The sequence below is a fragment of the Canis lupus genome, chromosome 29, assembly GCF_003254725.2.
Source record: "Canis lupus dingo isolate Sandy chromosome 29, ASM325472v2, whole genome shotgun sequence".
Lineage (NCBI taxonomy): Eukaryota > Metazoa > Chordata > Mammalia > Carnivora > Canidae > Canis > Canis lupus.
This window is the reverse complement of record NC_064271.1, coordinates 15,581,706-15,604,969: the sequence shown is the minus strand read 5'-3', so window position 1 is coordinate 15,604,969 and position 23,264 is coordinate 15,581,706. Positions and strand designations below refer to the sequence as shown.

The window sequence follows — 23,264 nt, the reverse complement described above, 5'->3', positions numbered from 1 at the left end:
TAGATACTCTTCTCTAAATGTTTGGTAGAATTCACCTGTGAAGCCTTCTGGTCCTGAACTTTTGTTAGTTGGAGGTTTTTTGATTACCAGTTGGTTTGGTTTCATTGCTAATAATTGGACTGTTGAGATTTCCAATTTCTTTGTGATTCAGTCTTAGAGGATTATATGTGTCTAGGAATTTATCCATTTCTTCTAGGTTGTCCCAATTTGTTGGCAAATGCTTGTTTCATTAGTCGTTAAAATCTATATTGCTGTGGTGTCTCTGGTATCTTCTCCCCTTTCATTTCTGATAGTATTTACTTGAATCTTGTCTCTTCTTTTTCCTGATAAGCCTGACTAAAGGTTTATCAACTTTATTTATCTTTTCAAAGAATCAGCTCTCAGTTTTATTGATCTTTTAAATTATTTTTTAAGTCCTGTTTCATTTATTTCCACTCTGATCTTTATTATTTCCTTCCTTCTAGTTTTGGGCTTTGTTTTTTCCTTTTCTCATTCCTTTAAGTGTAAGTTTAGATTATTTCTTTGATATTTTTCTTAGTGCTTTTGGGAGGCTTTATCATTATAAACTTCCTTTTTCAAAATGCTTTTGCTGTCTCTTATATTTTGAAACATTATATTTTTGTTTTCATTTGACTCAAGGTGTGTGAATTCCTCTTTAATTTTTTTCATTGACCCCTTGGCTGTTAGTTAATGTGTTTATTTTTTTCCAGTTTTTTTTTCTTGTAATCTTCATACTGTTTTGATTTTAAAAAGATGCTTGTTGCTTTGTGTTCTTAAATTTATTGTTTTGTGGCCTAATATGTGATGGAGAATACAGTGTTCTGTATTCACTTCAAAAGAATGTGTATTCTGCTGTTTTTAGATGGAATGTAAGTCCGTCTGGTCTAATGTGTCATTTGAGACCACTATTTTCTTATTGATTTTCTGACTGGAGTGGGGGGTATTAAAGTCCCCTACTAATATTGTATTACTGTCAATTTCTACCTTTATGTCTGTTAATATTTCCTTTATATATTTAGGTGGTCCTATGTTGATTGCATAGATATTTACTATTTCTTTTTATCCTCCTGTTGGATCAGTCCCTTCATCATTATGTAATTCCTTTCTTGTCACTTGTTAAAGTTTTTCTTTTAAAGTCTGTTGTGTCTGATATAAGTATTGCTACCCACACTTTATTTTCATTTCTATTTTCAAGGAATGTTTTTTCCATCCCTTGACATTCAGTCTGTATATGTCATTAGGTCTGAAGTAAGCCTCTTGTAGGCTACGTTTAGATGGGTCTTGATTTTTTATCCATTCAGTCACCCTTTGTTTTGTTTTTGGTTTTTTTTACCCTTTGTTATTTGATTGGAACATTTGGTCCATTTACATTTGAAGTAATTGTGGGGTTTTGTTTTGTTTTTCATTTGAAGTAATTGTTAATGGGTGTGTATTTATTGCTGTTTTGTTTTCTGGTTGTTTCCTAGTTCTCAGTTTTCTTCTTCTGTTGCTGTCTTCCCTTTGATTTGATTACTTTCTTTAGTGTTGTGTTTTTATTCCTTTCTCTTTATCTTCTGTGTATCTGTTAGAGGTTTTTGCTTCCTGATTACCATGAAATTCATATATAATACCATTATGTATATAGCAGTCTATTTTAAAGCAACAGTCACATTCTAAATATTCTAACAGGAGTACCTTTCTGCAATATTTTATGTTTTCTATGTCATATTTTACAACTTTTTTTGGTATATATTTCCTAAGTAAATATTATAGAAATAATTGATTTTACTACTTTTTATTTTTAACTTTAATATAAGCTTTATAAGTGGCAGGTCCACTACCTTTATTATATGTTTGCTTTTACTAGTGAGACTTTTTCCTTCATCATTTTCTTCTATTTTTGACCTTTTCTTTTTGCTTAAATCCCTTTAATATTCTTTATAAGGCCTGTATAGTGGTGATGAACTTCTTTTGCTTTTGTTTGGGAAGCTCTTTATCTCTCCTTCAATTCTGAATGATAGCCTTGCTGGGTAGGGTATTCTTGGTTATAGGTTTTTTCCTTCGGTATCATGCCACTTTCTTTTGGCCTTCAAAATTTCTGCTGAAAAATCAGTTGATAGTCTTATGGGGTTTCCTTTGTTCCTAACTAGTTGCTATTCTCTTGCTGCTATTAAGATTTAATTTTTGACATTTTAGTTATTTGTCTTAGTGTTGACTTCCTTGTGTTCATCTTGTTTAGGACCCTCTGTGTTTCCTGGACCTAGATGTCTGGTTCCTTCCCCAAGTTAGGGAGTTTTCATCTATTATTTCTTCATAAAATTTTTCTGCCCCTTTCCTTTCTGTTTTCTCCTTCTGGGGTCCCTGTAATATGAATGTTAATATGCTTGATGTTGTCCCAGAAGTTCAGGTGAAGATACTCAGGACAGTAGCCACTTTGGAGGGGACAGGCACCAGTCCCAGTTGAGCTGCCTGCCATGAGGATGGGAGCCACTTTGGAGGGGTATCTGCCAGGGTGGGTAGGTTGGGCTGGATAGGTCCACAGGGGAACACTTGTTCAGGGTGACAGCACTAGCAAGGTAGATAGATGGTGTCAGAACTGGTGCCTGCCAGCATCAGATCAGCTGGGTAGGGGATGGCAAGAAAAATGACATCTTTTAGTAGTTCCATTCCTGGATAAAGTTCTTACAGATCCCTGACCCTATTGCATAAGCCCTAAGATTAAGTCAATGAATTTCCTTCCCTTATGTCCCAAACACTCTTTAAACTGCTGTCTCTGTGCAAGTGAGTTTGTGTACAGGCTCTTCCAGAGTGGAATCTTGGCTTCTCCTGGAGTTACTAAGCTTTGCTGATTTTCAAAGCTTCTGGATATAAGCCCAGCTGATTTTTCAAACCCTAGTGTTATGGAGGGTTGTCTTCCTGGTGTGCAGATCCTCAGGCTGGTGGGTGCCTGATGTGGGGCTTGAACCCTTCACTTCTCAGGGAGGATCTCTTTACTTTATGATAAACTTCCTGCTTACGGGTCACCAACATGAGGATGTGGATCCTGACCAAACCACATCTCTGCTTCTTCTACCCTTCATGATGTGGCTTTTTCTTTGTATCTTTAGCTGTAGAAGAGCTATTCTGCTAGTTTTCAGATCATTTTCCGAGAGTTGCTCTATATGTACTTGCAGTTTTGGTGTGTCCATTGCAAGAGGTGAGCTTAGGATCCTACCACTCTGCCATTTTCACCAATTCCTGCCCATTTTTTAAATTGAAGTGTAATTGACATATAACCTTATTTTAGCTTTAGGTATACAATGTAATGATTTAATATATGTATATATTTAAAACAATTACAAAAAAATCTAACATCCATCATGATACACAGTTACAGTTTTTTTGTGATGAGAACTTTTAAGGTGTACTGTCTTAGCAACTTTCAGATATGCAATATGATATTTTTATTTTATTGTTTTAAATAGGCTCCACACCCAGCATGGAGCCCAACTCAGAGCTTGAACTCAATAACCCTGAGATCAAGACCTGAGCTGAGATCAGGAATCAGACACTTAATCGACTAAGCCATGCAGGTGCCCCTGCAATACTGTATTATTAATTATAGACACCATGCTGTACATTACATCCCCCAGACTTACTGTATAACTGGAAATTTGTACCTTTTGACCCCTGTCACTTATTTTGTCAGCATTACTACCTCTTATCTCTGACAACCACCAGTTCTCTGTATCTGTGAGCTTGGTTTTTTGTTTAAGATTCCACATACAAGTTAGATCATATGGTATTTGTCTTTCTCTGTCTGACATATTTCACTTAGCATAATTCCCTTTAAATTAATCCATGTTGTTGCAAATGGCAAGATTTCATTCATTTTTTTATGGCTGAATAATATTCCTTGGTGTGTGTGTGTGTGTGTGTGTGTATACACCGCATCTTCTTTATTCATTCATCTGTCTATGGACACATAGGTTGCTTCCATAACTTGGTTATTGTAAATAATGCTGCACTGAACATAGGGGTGCATGTGTCTTTTTGAATTTCTTTTTCTTTCAATAAATACCCAGAAGTGGATTACTGGATAATATGTTATTTCTTTCTTTTAATTTTTTGAGCATCGTCCTGCTGTTCTCCAGAGTGACTGCACCAATTTACATTCCCACCAACAGTGCACAAAGGTTCCCTTTTCTCCACATCCTCACCAACACTCGTTATTTGTTTTTTTGATAATAACTATTCCTGACAGGTGTAAGGGAATAACTCATGGTTTTGATTTGCATTCCCTGATGATTAGTGATATTGAGCATATTTCATCCAACTCTTGGCCACCTGTAGGTCTTCTTTGGAAAAATGTCTTTTCGTATCCTCTGCCAATTTTTTTAAAATTTTTATTTATTTATGATAGTCACAGAGAGAGAGAGAGAGAGAGAGGCAGAGACATAGAGGGAGAAGCAGGCTCCATGCACCGGGAGCCCGATGTGGGATTCGATCCCAGGTCTCCAGGATCGCGCCCTGGGCCAAAGGCAGGCGCTAAACCGCTGCGCCACCCAGGGATCCCCCTCTGCCTATTTTTTAACTGGATTGTTTTCTTGAACATATATTGTGAAATACCTACGTATATATCCAAGGCAAAGTTGGTTGTTACAGCAATAACAACAGAAATATAGCTCACTTCTTCACAAATGGTTCCAAGCTTCATCAACTCCTGTTTCTACCAATAGTGTTATCAGGATTTAAATGCATTTTAACATTTAATATCTTAAAAATAAAAGATTTGAAAAAAATTTTTTTCTTTTAAAAGTGATATGTCAGGGTTTTTAAAAAAAAGAATCTCTTTGGGTCTGCTGCATCTTTTCCAGGGTTTCTCATTCAAATATTGTTAAATGAATTTATATTTTTCCTCAGTCATAGGCTTCTATTGGTAGTTGTTTAGGCAGTTGTGGGAAATGAGGTTAGCTGAATAGTCCTTTTTAATTCTTCATAAATGTTATTACTGTAAATATGCAATGTGGGAATAGTTAAGTTTTTATAGATTTTTGTAAGATCATGAATTTATTTAGAGACTACTCAAATCATGGTTATGTTACAGTTATTTTCTAAATGCTGGCAATAAGTTATAAGCTCATAACTCTTTAAAACTTAGTTTTAAAAATTAAAACAATATATGTGTCCTGTAGAGGAAATCTATGAAACTTTGAAAAACGTAATAGAAGGTATAGATACGGAGAGTTACATCTTGGAAGAGAATCTAACCATCATAACAATGGTAGTTTTTCCAAATTTAATTTCTATACTAGTATTGACTCTGTGGTCAGTGACAAAGGAGTGGAAGTTGAGGATGAGATAGGCCACAGTGCATGTAGCAGCTCCTTTAGAAAACTTAGCTAACTGTGAAGGGGAGTAGAGAGGGTGACCCTGGAGGGAGCCAAGAGAGTAAGGTATTCTTTGTTGTTTGAAAGAAAATCTAGAGCATGTTCCAAGTGCCAGTGTTTATTGGAACAATACAGAGAGGGACTGAGGACAGGTATTTTGATTCAATGGGATGGAAGTGGGATGTGTTGTTAGGTATATCCAAGCAGAGTTTCTGAGAAACTCTGGAAGTGTCGAGGGATTGGCTTTGGAAAGAAAAGGAAACTCTAGGGATTGTGTATTGTCAGTGAAGTATGAGGCTGTTGGGAATGAGAGGGTGAGTGAGTGGAAATATGTCGAAAGTTTGAGAAGGCTTGAAAAGCTTAAAAATAGTCATTTGAGGAGGTAAATTAACCATTTCACTAGAGAAACATACTAAGATTGCTTTATAGTGTTGTTAACTTAGAGTGATGGGATAGAACTCTGCTTAGTTTTGTGACCACTACCCACCCACCTTCCAGCTCTTAGATTTACTGCTTGCTACAAGTGTGGGGGAGGCAAGTGGTCAAGTTCAAAGTTTTGGTTTTGAGGTCATTGATCCCTCCTCCTAGCTCTGTACCTTGAAGAATTAAATACAACCTCCAGCTAACAAGGTGTAGCTAAGGCAGTTGACTTTGGACATCGTCATTCAGTTATAGTGACCTGGTAGAGAGATCCAGCTGGAAGTTAGAGCAGCCATGTTCTGGGTGCTTTGGGAAGTTGCGTTAAACTTAGTGTGGGACAATTTTCAAAGTTCTCTATTGATTCTAATTATTTTGGTGTCTTTCAAAAAATTGTTTGAAAATGCTTATCTTACTTGGTTGTAGAAAAATGAAACAAAGCCTTTTTCCCCCTTAAAATGGAAAAAAGAGATGTGAGATTTAAAGTTCATAGCTAGTAAAATAAAAGGATGTAAATTTTAGCCAAAATTTACTCTCCATGTTTTACATTCAAAACCCATATTGGAAGCACAGTTGGCGGTTATGCTAGCCTGTATTTCTTACTAATATTAATATCTCTTCTTCTTTCATTTTAGGAAATAGTCTAGTAAGTTTAACCTTTCATTTATTTAGTCTTCACGGATTAATTGAGTACTTCAATTTAGATATGATGAAACTTCGTAGATTTTTAGGTAAGTGAGTCTAATCCATTTACTAGTAATTAAGATTTAAGCCTGTTGAAATTTGTGTCAGTTATATCCATTAGCTATTGCTCTAAAACAAACTACTTCAAACTTAGTGCCTTGGAATGACCCACATTTATTTAGCTGTTCAATGCTGCTTGTAGTCTGGCTGAGCTCCTTTATTTGCCTGCAGGTGACAACAGGTGAGCTACTCTGTGGGCCTTGCCTGGGACCTCAGCTGGGCTGCACGTGGCTCTCCATGGTCTCCCATTAAATTAAAAGGTTACGGAGGAGTTAGCACCTTAATAAATTTGCTTTAAAAACAAAAAAAGAAGGGAATATTTATTTATTTTACAATAAGCTGAGCTTGTTCAAGGAGCGAGCTGGTCTACCCACAGCCCCAGGCCCCGGTCTCAGCACTGGCACACTCTTACTTCCACAACATCCTCTTGGCCAAAGCGGATCAGATGGGGAGGAACAGCACCTACCTGCCAGGAAGCTTTGTGGGTTCCCGGCACAGGTGGAGGGCATAGTGAAGAAGTGGGACACTTTTGCAGTCATTCTCTGACACTAACCACAGCTTTGTGACAAAGATGACACAAGTTTTGTGCTTTTTAAAAATTTTGAAAGCTCAAACTTTAAAAAAATCAGGTACATTGTACCAAGGTACTCTTTTTCTGATCCCAGAAATCTCTTTACAATAGACTTTATTTATTTTTTATTTTTTTTACAGTAGACTTTGAAGATGATTTGTAATCTGTTTAACCATGCAGGGTGATATTTGCTTAGGACTGCTCTGCTAAGAAAAAAGTTGAAGTTTTTTACCAAATAAAAATGTTAAAAAAATTAGCATGGGAATTATTTCTTACTTTTTTAAAGAAGAAGATAGTATTTTCTTTCCTCTTAAATACCAGACTAAGATAAATTTATTACTTAGGCCCTTTAGAGACTTTTCATGTATTACTTATTTATACTTTGTATGCCTGTAGTCCTATACTAATACATTGTGTAAATTATAAAACACATACAAAAATAGATATTAACAAGAGTAATTAAAAGGCTGTTTGAAGGGATGGATTAAATTAAATATAGAATTCCAATGCTCCTTCCTTTTCACCAATGAGTGATAGTTTACCACTGTGGAATTGGAATTGGCTCACTTTACTCAGTGACCAGAAGATGAGAGTGTTATGCTCTTGGGGCCATCCTGCAGGCTGGATGGCAGTGGGAATAGCTCTGCCCTAATCCTAGTCTACTTTTCATGAGAGCACAATACAAAGCAGAGAGTAAGATTAACAGAAGGTCCATCCCTGCTACTGAAAAACTAATTCCATCTGAAACTTCCCTCACTGATGATGCACCTGTAGGATCATGCTCATATACCCTAATAACTGTAATATTTTAGCCTCATATAGATTTTTGTTCACTGACAAATGTCTAGAATCTAAAACAGTACTTGGCACAATAAGTATTTGTTGAATGATTATAGTGTTAATTAAACTGAGAAACTTAAAATTATATTTAAGAGAGAGGGGTTTGGCACGATGATAGATTCACATTTTAAACTTTTTTTTTTTTTTAAAGATTTTATTTATTTATTCATGATAGTCACACAGAGAGAGACAGAGAGGCAGAGACACAGGCAGAGGGAGAAGCAGGCTCCATGCACTGGGAGCCCGACGTGGGATTCGATCCCGGGTCTCCAGGATCGCGCCCCGGGCCAAAGGCAGGCGCCAAACCACTGCGCCACCCAGGGATCCCGATAGATTCACATTTTAAAAGAGAAAATATTTATTGTTTTGACATGAATACCTTCTGAAAATTTCAAACAAGTTAGCAGTCCAGTGGTATTGATTCTTTGGTATATGTGTGAGTTTTGAGGTGATTATCATCTCTCTGAATCTGTATAGTCAGCTGATAGCCACATAAAAGTTTTAAGTGGAAAACTCCTAATTATCATAATTTTTGTATTGGTATATGCTTCTCACCTACAATGAAATGTGTGGTTTTTTTTTTCTTTGATGCAGTTATGATTCAAGAAGATTACCACAGTCAGAACCCTTACCACAATGCAGTCCATGCTGCAGATGTTACTCAGGCCATGCACTGTTACTTAAAAGAACCTAAGGTAAGGTGCTGACATTTACAGTGGGTGAGAATTCTAAGAAAATTCTTTTGACTTACTATCAAATGCTTTTCCTTAAGTTAGTGATTTGACTTAAAATTAGAGGGTTCCTTCACAAGAGTGAGTTCTGGCTGGATCAAGCTTCCCATCGTGGTTATCTGTGTAAGTGTAGCAGCTCAAGAACTGGGTGATTGTTGGGAGCAAGGCTGGAGAAGTCCAGGGAAGGTGCAGATCCTAGGAACCTCCCAGTGCTGTGTTAAGACACTGATATTTACACTAAGCTCCTGGTGAGCTCCCTGAGGGCTGAACAGCATTAGTCTGGTTTAGTGAATGAATGGGGAACTGCAAAAGGGAATCAGGAGACTTTAGAAAGCTGTCCTGGGTGTGGTATCAAGATGAATCTGGCAAGACCAGGAAAAGGGACTCCCGTCAGGAGTTGTTTCATTTCGATGCACCATGGAAGAGCCTGGCAGCTCAAGCTAGGCAAGTAGCCTTGGGGAAGAGGAGAGTGGATGGTCTGTAAGATTTCTTCTGAGTTAGAGTATCTAGGTTATGGTGTCTGCATGCATTTGGGGGGGATGAACTAGGGAGCAGAGTGGATGAAGACTGTGGAGCAGCTGAGTAGAAGGTGGAATTCTGTGAAAGAAAGACGTAGAAAAGAGAGCAAGTTTTGGGGGTAAGGCGGGTAGAGATGATGAGTTCCATTTTGGATACATGAAGTTAAACATATTTGTGCTATATCCAAATGGAGCAGTTGAATAGAGGGTTGGATCAAAGATCCTGGAGCACAGGAGAGAATCTGATGGAGATACAGATGCAGGAGTCATCTTCTGTAGATGATAACAGAAAGCCACATTTGCCCATGGACGTTTTCTACCCCTGAGGGTTGTGAAAATACATCTGCTTACTCTTAGCCCTGCTTCTAAACTCTTCTCCCCTGAGATCTGACCGTTTGTGCTAGTTGATACCAACTGTGATATAGCCATGTGGTTGGCAGTGTTCTGATTTTTCAAGAGATTGTGGAATATATGAAAATACCCCAATTTTTAAAGTATATACATCATGACTTTTTTTTTAAGATTTATTTATTTTAGAGAGATTGAGGGTGCATGTATGTGCATAATGGAGGAGCAGAGGGGAGGGGAGAGGGGAGAGAATCCTAAGTAGACTTCCCACTAGGTGCAGAGCCTGCCTCAGGCCTTGATGCCCTGACTCTGAGGTTATGACCGGAGCTGAAATCAAGAGTTGGATGCTTAACGGACTGAGCCACTCAGGTGCCCCACATCACGATTTTTTTAAAAAAAGCATATTTATTGTGGTGTCACTTATATACCATAATAAAATGTATATACTCCCAAGCCCAATTTTTTTATTGAACTTTAGAAAAACTCTGGCTAGGTCTAAAGCCTCTATTTGAGAGTTTTTTGGGAGAAGTTGATAAGTAATCACATACAGCCAGGTAAATGGAATGATGTTCTATGAGACACTGTGAACACATCTGCGAAGGCTTCTCCCCTCCCATCTTCCGCTGGCCACACCCAACCAGAAGCCAGGGCCTGGAAGTTAGGGTTGATGTCAGGCAGTGGGAGTGGTGAGAGGGGCAGAGAACACACAGGATGGGGGAGTTGTGGATAAAAATGAATAAAAACAGACTTACCTTTGCAGCTCTGGCAATACTAATTTTTGAACCTTTTTTTTTTTTGCCTATGTAGCTCTGATAATTCTTATTTTAAATACTTTTAGCCCTATGCAGCTCTGAATAATACTTATTTGAAATACTTTTCATTGTTAACATACTCCACACTTAGGTAAGGCTTCAGTGAAGGAGATAGATAAAATCACTGAGCCCTAAAATGCAAAAATTCCCTTCTCCTTTATTGTCGTTTACATTTTAAAACAGATTCATTCTGGGGCGCCTGAGTGGCTCAGTTGGTTGAGAGTCTGCCTCCTCCTAAGGTCATGATCACAGGGTTCTGGGATCAAGCTGCATCAGGCTCCTTGCTGGGTGGGGAGCCTGCTTCTCCCTCTCCCACTGCTCATGTTTTCTCTAGATCTCTCTCTCTCAAATAAGTAAATACAATCTTAAAAAAAACAAAACAAACAAAAAAACAAAACAAAACAAAAAAAAAACCAGAATCACTCAGTTTTAAAAGTACATTCTAAGAAAAGCCTTCTTTTTTATTTCCTCGGCTTTTATGTGGCCTCACAATTTCAAGTGGTGTCACTAGTTGAGTACATTTTTCTGGTGCTAGGAATCCACTGGAAAACAGGACAGGAAAGGTCCCAGTGGGGGGAAGCAGTTATTAAACAAATGAATAGAATGTTGTTGTAATTACTCATGTGGAGAAACCAAAATAGAGGAACATGCTGGAAAGTGACCAGTGTATGGCAAGCATTTACAGCTTTGGTTAGAGTGGTCAGAAAACACCGAAACCGGGCAGTCCGGGCGACTCAGCGATTCAGCACCGCCTTCAGCCCAGGGCGTGATCCTGGAGACCGGGGATCGAGTCCCACATTGGGCTCCCTGCACGGAGCCTGCTTCTCCCTCTGCCTGTGCCTCTGCACCCCTCCTCCCCCCCCCGCCCCCCCCGCCGTGACTCTCATGAATAAATAAAATCTTAAAAAAAAAAAAAGAAAAGAAAACCCGAAACCAAAAGGGAAAATTTGAGGAGGAACCAGCTGTACAAAGATGCAGGCACGGAGGGAATTGTAAATAGAAAGGCTTATTAGATAGAGAATTTAGTGAGAAGCATGCTTTCAGTTTTTATGTATGATTTCTGGGTAAGAGCTAATTCCTGGACTCTAAGTGAAAAAAATATTCAAAGCCCCCCAAATTGCTAGAAAGTTAGGGAAAAGTTCCTTCTCTCTATACTTGCATCAGCTCTAACTTTAGTGTTCACTTCTTATGTTTTCGTAGCTGAACTTACATAGATCATAATTGTGTTCCAGTTGACCCTACTAGCACTTAATAGCAACAATAAAAACTGTGAGGTTTTTTATTGAACACAGGAAAACTCACCATTACTAGTTTTCTTTTTGAAAAAGGGTCCTGATGATAACTTTGCAGGTACAAGTGAAGTCTGGCTTATAGATGTCAAATGGTTTGCAGTTTCTTTCTTCACAGGACTCCTTGTTACTGTCTGGCATAACCAGATACAGTCACAGGAATGGAAATGACATTTGCCTTTGTTTTTAATTCACTCTAAGAAATTGTAATAATGTCACTGACTTCTTTGTCTTTGTTATAAAGCTCATAAAGTTTTCTTTCTGATGACAAATTTTTTTCATGTGGATTTGTTTTCAACTTAGAACTTACTTTTTCCCTTCACAGAACTTTTAGAAATTCAGTTATTCCTTCTCATGTTTCTCTTTTTAATGGTTAACTCTTAAGTCCACCTGAGATGGTTTGAAGTCCAGTAACCAATTTGTTGATGCATTAATTTTTTTAAGTCTAAGTCTGGATTACTGTATTCTCCCAGGATAGTACATGTCTACTGCCCTTTTGCCTCTGTGCTCATTACCATAAGAATATAACACTTCTGCATATTGCTTAGTGACTTACATGTTCAGATCTCCACAGCCATGCCCACACGTCTCTGTCGGGGAGAGGAGGTTGCTTTATATTTAGGGTGCCCACATAGCAGGTCTCCTGCATATATTGACTTAAAGCAGATCTTTATTTTTTTAAATGCTTTTGTGTATCCTAAAGAAGAAACCATTTTCCTCACCATCGTCTCCATTCATCGAGCCTTTCCATATACCAATTACAGGGATTCAAAATAGTGCCTTCAAACAAGTTGGAGTTTTCCATGGGATTCAAACTCTCAGACAGTGATTTTTTTTTTCCCCATTCTAAGATGAACTTGACATAGGAGATGGAACAAGGTCCATTCTGGCATAGGAAGAAAATGTTAGAATTTGAATCTAAATTTATTTTTTATCTCAAAATTTAAAAATTGTCAACTTTCACCTCTGCTTTATCATGTACGGTATATATTCAGTATCATACGTATAACTGTGTGGCGGTATGGGCTCAAAATATTTTACTGTTGGTTAGGACAAAGGATCACACAAGTTTAGAAAGCATTGCCCTAATATTACCTGAAAAAAAGTGTGTTCTGCAGAATGTTACTATGGCAGGAAATGTGAGTTGTTGTAGGAACACAAATCAGTCATTTGCTTGCCTGGAGGTAGAGACTGGTCATTGGAGTCAGGCCTTAAAAGAGGAGTACAAGTTGGCCAGAAAATGAGAGGAGATTGATGAAAAACAGGTGATACACACAGGTGATCATTTCTTACCATTGACAGTTTCTGTTACTTATTTTATCACTGATAGTTTCAGCCAGGCAATAAACTAACTTCTTGTGATTATTTTATTGTATCAGCAAAGGTTAGCAATGGATATTGAACTGTAACATAATGATTGCTAGTTTACAAGATTGCTTTTTCTGAGGTGAATTGTTCTGAATGTATCCATCCATTGGGAGAAGATTTTATTACAGACTAGACATAGACTTTTCCATGATTACTCAATAGCTTCCATAAACATTAGGACCTCAGAAATAACCTTACACTTTGGATTCTTAACTGAAGTCCCGTAACCAGTTTGTTGATAAATAAGTGCCCTCAGTCATAGGTCTTCTGTATTGTATACTTAAACTTCTGATAAGAGGGTATATCTCACATTAAGTGTTCTTAAAATAATTTAAAAAAATTTTTAAAGACCCTCATAGGTCTTGTATTGGTAGTGGCTATAGTAATAAAAATATACAAACCTGTGTTTGTTTTAAACCCATTTCTCAAAGAGATGGTTTATGTTTTAGCTCTCATGTTAAGTAAGCTTGTTTAAAATGAAACAGTAGAAGGATGGGGTTTGTAAAGTCTGTGTGGGCAGGGACACGCGTCATTATTATGCCTACCCCCAGTGTCATCAGCACCTGGCAGGTGCTCAGTGGTCTTAATGCACAGTCTGAAAAACATGAAGGAGGAGGAGACTTGACACTACTGTTTGGGGCTCATTCTGAACTACTGTAGTGGTACCGAGTTTATTTCAAATATGTCTATAATTAATTCTTTTGTTACACTTCAGCTTGCCAGTTCTGTAACTCCTTGGGATGTCTTGCTGAGCTTAATTGCGGCTGCCACTCATGATCTGGATCATCCAGGTGTTAATCAACCTTTCCTTATTAAAACTAACCATTACTTGGCAACTTTATACAAGGTTAGTGCAATTTTGTCATGCAGTTTAATATTCTTGGATTCTGGAAAATGTTTTAATGGAATCAAAGTAGCAAACAGATTCTCAAAGAATGTTAGAATTTTAACCAGATTAATATCACCTAAGTAATTCTTTATGTTCAGAAGAGATTTACCATTAATTCAGATATGCCCTTTTTTGTAGAATACCTCAGTACTGGAAAATCACCACTGGAGATCTGCAGTGGGATTATTGAGAGAATCTGGTTTATTCTCACATATGCCATCAGAAAGCAGGTAGGCTGGATTAAGACACATTTAATTGGTTACAAACTAAGGAAATTAAGTTGGCAAAACAATTTTATAAAGTTTTACAAATTACTCAGGTGTTCCACAGTTTTCAGTTTTTGTTAAATTTAATGGCTAAATTATTTTACAAATTTATATCAAAATTCTAGTAATTTAAACTATTCTACAGGATACACAGTAGTATTTTTTTAGTGCATTTTTATGGCTCATTCCATAGACTTGGCAAGTATTACAAAATTCATTCCAAATACTAGTATAATAACTAGTATTATGTATTTCCACTTTATGCTCATTTGAATAAAACCCTATGTCCTAGGTGTAAAGAAATTAATCATTCTTTATAACAAATACACTCAAGTTTCACGAAGTTTTCAAAACTGATAAGTAAAAAGAATACTTTGTGTCTCAATAGCATAGTCCTAGAATCAGTAATGGTGGAAAGAACAGAAAATACTAATTTCTTAAGAAAAAGGCCATTTCGTGTTAAGAGGCAAGGCCATTTAAAGCCTGATAAAAAGAATTGGTGCAAATGAGCCCAACAGGATGGTGGTTAACAAAGTGTCCTATCATTGATCCATAAACCAATGCTTTTACTAATGCCTCACTGAGAGAAGATACACTTGAGAAAAAAACCATGTAGGTGGATATGAACTATCTGACTCTAGAGACAAGGTGAGGTGTAAAAATAAGTTTGGGCACTAAAATATAAATTCCTATCATTGTTCTTTCCTTGTTCCTTTTCATAATATAAAACCTTATTTTAAAAACTTAAGTATTTTGTGTAATGACCATGAGAAAAAAGCTGGACTTTATTTTTTATTTTTTTAAATCTTTATTCACGGATACCATTTGGAGTTATGACAATACTTCTGGTAAGTAATATTGTTTCTTGCTGTAGTACAAATGTAAAAATTGTTTAAACCATAGTTTTTATATGTATAAATTATCTTTTTCTTAAGGCAGATTAAAATGTTTGCTTTATTCCCTTTTTGTCGTGTTTTACAGTTGATTAACCGTGTTGATAAAAACTGAAAATAAGGAACACTGCATAATAGCATTCTTTTATGTTTCCTTTATTTAGAGTTTGTTTTACTTAATACTCAATATTGTGAGCCTTTTAATCTGGTGACAGCTCTTTACTGATCTTTATACATAGATAAAGTTTGCTATGGCCCATTGGTGGGGAAAAGGCAGGGATTTTAAGTTTATTTCCCTTTTTATTCAACTTGAAACGGTTTTTTAAAATGATATATTTGTATTAACTCGTTACCTTTTCCTTTCAGAAAAGTTGGATATTCATTCAGATAATTGATTCTTGAACTTGACCCTGAAAATATAGTTGCATCTAAACTCAAATTGTTTGGTGGGATTTTATCAATGTATAATCAGGCATCTTAGTCAAAATACCTACAGTAGTTAATTGTTGACTGGGCTGTTCTTTCTCTGTTTGCACCAGCCTTTTGCCTTTCAGATTTCAGACACCAGAAAATAAAACAGAATTGTTTACCTTCAGCACATCCCAGCAAAGAATTTTCTAAAATAATGTTACCAATCTCATATAGATACTTCTAAGGCAAATAATTAATTCCTCCTTGGCTGACAAAATAAAAGCACTCTTTTTGGAATGTACTCATATTGGTATTTTCCTACAAACTCCTTTGGTTTTAGTTTTGATATTTTTAATAGTTTTTTTTTAACACATTCTTTAAAATTCATTGTGATGGATTAAAAGTTAAATGGCAGAGCATTAAGTTTAAGAAAAAAGAAATAAGAATTTAATTGAAAGTCTTCTATTTTCTCTTTATATTTCTCTAATTCCAGGCAACAAATGGAGACTCAGATAGGTGCTTTGATACTAGCCACAGACATCAGTCGCCAAAATGAGTATCTGTCATTGTTTAGGTCCCATTTGGACAGAGGTGACTTACGCCTAGAAGATTCCAGGCATAGGCATTTGGTTTTACAGGTAAAATGGGGCTGGGAAAGATTCTCTTTCTAGGGTAAATTATATGATGATTAGAATAAAAATGAAATCTTCTGGGGCAGCTTTCAGAGTGGTCAAGTCTTGAGGGAAAGTTGTGGAATCTCCTTCCATGAGTGAAACACTTTCCAGAAGGTGAATCTGTTCCTAAGGAAAACACAGTTGCTTTTGTAGTTTTCATACTTGAGATTTCTAACAAAAACAATTTTTGTAAGATTAGGGTGCTGACCAAGAAACAGCATTTGATTAAAATTTTGCATATATAAAAGAGAGAGAATCAGATGATTTATGTGTAGCTTTATGTTTAGTCCTGTCCTTATGCTTGGCTCTTGGGTATTAGTAAAGCATGTGTAATGAGATAAGCAGTCCTTCAACATTCCTGCAGAAATAAGTGATGGCCCTAGTAGCATCATGAAATTAATATAAAAGACAATGAATTTTCTATTGCAGTATTTTCTTTTTATTAAGATCTTTTTTCCCTGCAATTAGAGTATGTTGGAGCTTAGTACAATTGAAATTTTACTTTTTTCTTAAAAGAATTTTAATATTTTGCTCGCTAGATGGCTTTGAAATGTGCTGATATTTGTAACCCATGTCGGACCTGGGAATTAAGCAAGCAGTGGAGTGAAAAAGTAACAGAGGAGTTCTTCCATCAAGGCAAGTTACAATTTTGGGTGATAAGTAGTCTATCACTTGGATAAACTAACCCACACATTTGCGGGAGTCCAGCCCGACATACTTGGTCTTTTTAGTGACAATTCATAATAGATGTCCCTAGAACAAATAATGTACAAATTGAGCCTCTGTTTTCAAAATTAGCAGTTCTCTTTCGAAATGATCAGATATGAATATATGCATACATTTATAAATAGATGTGTAGCTCAGGTTGGAAATTTTGCTACACGGAAAGATTTCCCTGACCTTGTTACATCTTTGTCCCATGTGGAAGATATTGCCATATGAATGTGCAAGATATTTTTAGCAATTTAAAGCCAAGAACCAAGGATCTTCATTTTATGCACCTTCCTTTTAGAAATCTAAGTGTTAAATTAAAATGCTAGTAGAATTACAGTCATGGGGGTAACACCTAGTAAAATTTTTCATGTCCTCCATTTAAATTAGGATATCAGCTTGAGACGCCTGGGTGGTTCAGCGGTTGAGTATCTGCCTTTGGCTTGGGGTGTGATCTTGGAGTCCCGGGGTCGAGTCCTGCATTGGGCTCCCTGTGTGGAACCTGCTTCTCCCTCTGCCTATGTCTCTGCCTCTCTCTCTCTCTATCATGAATGAATAAATAAAATCTTTTAAAAAATTAGGATATCAGCTTGTTAATCTTTTCTATCTTTGAATAATTTAAAAAAGAACTAATTTAGTCACCATCCTTTCATGAGGATTAAGTATGTCATGTTTTTCCTAAGGAATTTACAAGTAAGATGAAGACTTTAATTATATACTTAAGCAATGGGTATGTTCCACGTTAATAATTCTTTTTTTTTTTTTAATTTTAGGAGATATAGAAAAGAAGTATCATTTGGGTGTGAGTCCACTTTGTGATCGTCAGACTGAATCTATTGCCAACATCCAGATTGGTAACTATACATACATAGATATAGCTGGTTAGAAAAATCCTGCTGACTTTAATTTTATCAAAAATAAATATACTTTTAAAATATATAATATTAAAATTGTGCTCATTTCTGTTTTTTAATTGAGGAAATTTTACCACTTTTTCCCCTTTTATGGCTCTTATGATTTACTCTCATTTGATCTTAAGTCATAAAAACCATAATATTTGCAAAGCAGGTGGCAGTAACTTTGTTCTGAAACTGAAAGAATGTATGGTTTGCTAATGTGGAAGCTTCTTTTGCATGATTCTCAGATTGCCATTCTGAAGCGAGAAAAGTGACCACTGAGTAAGCAAGATGATAACGTGAAGACCAGTTTTTACTACCGCTTACTTGTCTCTTTTAGCATTGCCTGTTGGTTCATTCTTCAGCCTCCTGGGAATCTCCCCTTAAGCTATTTCAGTCTGCTCTCCAGCAGCTGCCCTTCACGTACCCACAGCAACCCGGGACTCTGCCCTGTTCCCCAAATCCGTGACGCCCCTCCACTCTTTGTGCCTCGCCATCCTTCCCATCTGCCTGCTGGACTCATTTTTCTGGAAGAGACACCTGCTCCCGAAGCTACCTTCTACTCTGCAGGCAGAGTTGCTCTTTTTTCCAGGCCTTCCAGAACACCATATCCATCTGTCCTTGCACCCAGTTCCTTGTCCCTGGCAATGTGTTCCTGAGGCCCCACACTGTACCTGGAGGCAGGGGGCACTTGGGAACTGTTAGGAACCATTACAGGTGCCATAGCTGTGATGGAAAAACAGGGAGATGTGCTGATTGAAATATGGGCAACTTGTTGTAGAAGAGCAAAGGAATGAGTGGTGGAGTTCTGAGCATAAAGTAGGACTGTGCGGAGGGGTAGGTCAGCGAGGTATTGAAGGTTGACTATAATATTGGTAGTTGGTGTTGAGTAGGATATTGGAGCATTATCCTACTCACCCAGGGTGGCCTGGGTGGCTCAGCGGTTTAGTACCACCTTCGGCCCAGGGCGTGATCCTGGAGACCCGGGATCGAGTCCCATGTCAGGCTCCCTGCATGGAGCCTGCTTCTCCCTCTGCCTGTGTCTCTGCCTCTCTGTGTCTCTCATGAATAAATAAATAAAATCTTTAAAAAAAAATGTGTACACAAACTTCAGAAAGATAAAGTTTCTAGAAATTCAGAAGATAACATGCTTCTGTGGCATAATACTTTGAGAAGAGGCCTGTGCTCTAGGTGAGAAATTCAGAAATGTAATTCTCGCATTGTAATTGCAAAGGATTATAATGTAGAAGACAGGAGGTTGTAGGGGACTTGACTGCAGGAGGAGAATAGGGAAAATGAAGAGCCAGGCCCAGGAGAGTGTGGTACAGGCCTGTGGGAATGGTGTTGGGGTGCTGAGGTGCCAGGAAACCTAAGGAGTTTTACAGAGGGGGATGCTTTCTTTTGGGAGGATGAAAAGACAATTATGAAGCAGATCTGTGCCTGGAGTCTCAAGCAGAAAAATCTTCAAATGCAAAAGAATAGGTGAAACGTGGTCAAAGGGAATTGAGTCAAAGATAGGTAGCAGAGGCACTGTAACCACTTTAAGTTCTTTCTGACTCCCTTGGTTAATGTGGGACTTTACAGTGAAGTTTTTTAAAACTGCAATTTTTAAAAGGGCAAAGAAGCTAGATCCCTTCAACTCTTCATTTCCATCTGTAGATCTTGTCCATGTTGGACAGTTCCAGGTGAGGTTATCTGAGGGACAGGATACAGAAAATGATGATAAAGGTTGACATCTGCTAACTGTTCACAACAACCCTAGGAGACAAATACTGCTAGTGCTTCTTTTTCAGATAGTTTGCCAGTTATATACAGTTCACAGATATTGGCGTTTTTGACATCAAATCCCATGTAAAATAGGGCTTGGAAAGATTCTATTTCTAGGTAAATCCTGTGACTAACAGAATAAATACTGTGATTACTCAGAGTCAGCATAGGGTCATTAAGTAGAAGTCACATTTAATTAATCCAGGTTCCATCTTTAATAGGAATAATAGTTTTGTTAAACAAGAAAAGATCATGTATTGGGTAAGGTATTGACAGGGTGTCCTATAGTACATGGAGGTGAGAGAGAGGCGCATGTACAGTAAGTAGATTCACAAGCAGCTGATAAGTAGAGCCCCGCCCTCCAAGAGGGAGCTGCATGGCTCTATGTGTCCAGGTCCCCAGCCTGTTCATTTTTACCAGGTGCTTAAGAGCTGGAAGAATGAGGGTTAACCTAGAGCTGGAAGTAATACTTCTGGATTGTTGGATGTTACGGGCAAGATCCAAAAGCTCTCAACCAGTTGGAATAATGGGTGAATCCATAGGAAGAAACTCATGTAAAGCCTGATAATAAGATTCTAATTTGGGTATAAAACTCTAGCTGCTCATGACTTCAGTATGGGATCTAGAAAAGACAGGCCTTTGGGTGACTGTTCAGCCTGACCCTGTGGTGTGAGGATGGCTCACAAAAACCTGCTGCTCTCTTTGCGGTGATGACATTTTTCTGTTTGTCTGTTTCTCTTCACCAGAACACAACTCCTTGAGGGCACATCTTGTCTATTCCCTGCTATATTCCTGGCCACCCTAGAACAGTGCCTGGCATATAGTAGGTTCTTGGTTAATATATATGGCGGGAATGGAAGAAATAGAAGGCCTTATTTCCACTTATTAACCAGTAGTCCAGATAACTACAGTTTGTACACTTTTCTAATAAAAAGTCCTAATTGCTTTTTTTTTTTTTTTTTTAAGATTTTATTCATGAGAGAGAGAGAGAGAGAGAGGCAGAGACACGGGCAGAGGGAGAAGCAGGCTCCACGCAGGGAGCCCGATGGTGGGACTCCATCCAGGGACTCTAGCTAGGATCACACCCTGGGCAGGCGCTAAACCACTGAGCCACCCAGGGATTCCCCCAATTGCTTTAATTCCAGAATTTTTTGCCACCTAAATGTAACCTATGTTGTGTGTGGTCCACAGAGATCTTTTGCTGCAAAGGAAAAGTTTTGGAGATGAAAAAAATTTAAAAACTGTTACATAGCAGTGATAGAATTTGAATTTTGTAAAAGGTTTGGCTCTATAAATTCTGATTTAAGTGGCCAATTGTAACCATGGGCAGGTGTGAAGATTGTCATCCCTGAGGGGATAAAACAAGGCAGCAAACCAGCAGTGCCACTTCAGTTCCCACCTCATCACCCACAGGCCTGGGAGACCCCTCTCAGCCTCTAGCTGTCTTCACTGCAACCGTCTGCCCTGCTTTCCTCACAGTTGGAAGGGCCACTGAGTGTTTGCTCAAATAGATGTGGTTGTGGAGCTGAGAGCAGTCGTCAGAAAAGATTTGATGTGTTTGTCAGTTAACCTTTACTTAGAGTTCTAGGAGTTGGGCAGCCCGGGTGGCTCAGCGGTTTAGCGCCGCCTTCAGCCCCTGGATCCAGTCTTGAGTCTCATGTCGGGCTCCCTGCATGAAGCCTGCTTCTCCCTCTGCCTGTGTCTCTACCCTCCCCCCACCCCCGTGTCTCTCATGAATAAATAAATAAAATAAATAAAATCTTAAAAAAAAAAACAAAGTTCCTTAATAGATTCTTCAGAGAAGTTAGGTAAATTTACACACATACACACACAGAAAACTTAGGTAATACTGGATTAGGACTTAGAGAAAAAACACCGGGTAGATGTTTTGAAGATGAAGTTTCAGAATATACGTTAATACCTTTTTTCTCTCATTTTCTCAAGGTTTCATGACTTACCTAGTGGAGCCTTTATTCACAGAATGGGCCAGGTTTTCCAATACCAGGCTCTCCCAGACAATGCTCGGACATATGGGGCTGAACAAAGCCAGTTGGAAGGGGCTGCAGAGAGAACAGTCCACCAGTGAGGACACTGATGCTGCGTTCGAGGAGTTGAACTCACAGTTATTACCTCAGGAAAATCGATTATCATAGCCCCCAGAGTCAGTGGGACAGACTGTCTCCTGCAGGTGTTTAGAAATGTGAAATGGGGTCTCAAGGTGAGAGGACTTGCTCTTGACTGCCAAGGTTTCCGAAGGAACAAGGCCAGCGTTATTTATTCCCAAGGTGTCGTGTCCTCTCTCGGATCACGCAACCCCACTTTTTAATTATAAGACCCGAACATATAGCAATATGCATTTGGCTTTCGTGAGAAACCTTGAATATGCAAAGCCCAGCAGGAGCGAACCGGAGAGGAGGAACAAAAGGAAGCTTTGAGGTGTGCCACCGAGTCTTTCCAAGCATTTATTCCTCGAACCACGAAACTTGAACTGGATCTTTCAGCAGAAATCTCTTGGAATTTAACCAATCTGATGCAACATTGTGTATCTGTACCTTCCACTAAGTTCTCTCTGAGAAAATGGAAATGTGAAGTGCCCAGCCTCTGCTGCCTCCTGCAAGACTCGATGTTTACAAATCCACTCTGAAATACTGGTTCTAAATTGCCTTGGAGCATGATTGTGAAGGAACCACTAAGAATTTTAAAGATCAAACTTAACCTGCAGCTCTTTCCCTCTGGTTTGCCTTGTTTCTTCTTTGGATGCCACCAAAGCCTCCCATTTGCTATAGTTTTATTTTGCGCACTGGAAACTGAGCATTTATCATAGAGTACTGCCAAGCTTTCACTCCAGTGCCGTTTGGCAATGCAATTTTTTTTTTAACTCTTAGTTTTTAATTTGGGGCGGGCGGGGAAGAACACCAATGTCCTAGCTGTATTATGATTCTGCAGTGAAGACATTGCATGTTGTTTTCACTACTGTACACTTGACCTGCACATGCAAGAAAAAGGTGGAATGTTTAAAACACCATAATCAGCTCAGGGTATTTGCCAATCTGAAATAAAGTGGGATGGGGAAGTGTGTCCTTCAGAGCAAGGGTACTAAAGTCCCTTTCGCTGCAGTGAGTGAGAGGTATGTTGTGTGTGGATGTGTGGATGTGTGTTTGCGTGCATGTTTGTGCATGTGTGACTGTGCATGTGGTATATTTATCCATGTGGGAAAGGAGTTGAAATGTAAGCTTTTATTTATTATTTTAGAATGTGACACAGTGCGCAGCCACACTGGGGGAGGGGAAGGTAGGTGAGCCGTAACAGACTGCTCCAGTTGCCTTAAACTATGCACAAAGCTAAGTGACCAAACTTCTTGTTTTGATTTGAAAAAAAAAGTGCATTGTTTTCTTGTCCCTCCCTTTGATGAAACGTTACCCTTTGATGGGCCTTTTGATGTGAACAGATGTTTTCTAGGACAAAAATCTAAGGACTAATTTTAAACTTCAAACATTCCACTTTTGTAATTTGTTTTAAATTGTTTTATGTATAGTAAGCACAACTGTAATCTAGTTTTAAGAGAAACCGGTGCTTTCTTTTAGTTCAATTGTATTTCCCTTGTTACTGTAAAAGACTGTTTATCGATTATGTTTACAGTTTGTTGCAACAGCCATTTTCTTGGGAGAAAGCTTGAGTGTAAAGCCATTTGTAAAAGGCTTTGCCATACTCATTTTAATATGTGCCTGTTGCTGTTAACTTTTGATGAATAAAAACCTATCTTTTCACATA

At 38.1% G+C, this 23,264-nt stretch overlaps 1 protein-coding gene across 7 annotated transcripts in view; it reads left to right on the top strand.

Moving 5' to 3' along the window:
- PDE7A (phosphodiesterase 7A) overlaps positions 1–23,264 on the top strand; it is a 317,331-nt gene extending 294,067 nt beyond the window's left edge. For all 7 annotated transcript variants that reach the window (XM_049103832.1, XM_049103830.1, XM_049103831.1 and 4 more), the window contains 8 exons: positions 6,401–6,496; positions 8,515–8,615; positions 13,702–13,833; positions 14,014–14,105; positions 15,939–16,083; positions 16,659–16,755; positions 17,604–17,684; positions 21,438–23,264. In XM_049103832.1, the coding sequence (XP_048959789.1) occupies positions 6,401–6,496; positions 8,515–8,615; positions 13,702–13,833; positions 14,014–14,105; positions 15,939–16,083; positions 16,659–16,755; positions 17,604–17,684; positions 21,438–21,646 (953 nt within the window). In that variant the 3' untranslated portion in view covers positions 21,647–23,264. The remainder of the gene's footprint in view (positions 1–6,400; positions 6,497–8,514; positions 8,616–13,701; positions 13,834–14,013; positions 14,106–15,938; positions 16,084–16,658; positions 16,756–17,603; positions 17,685–21,437) is intronic.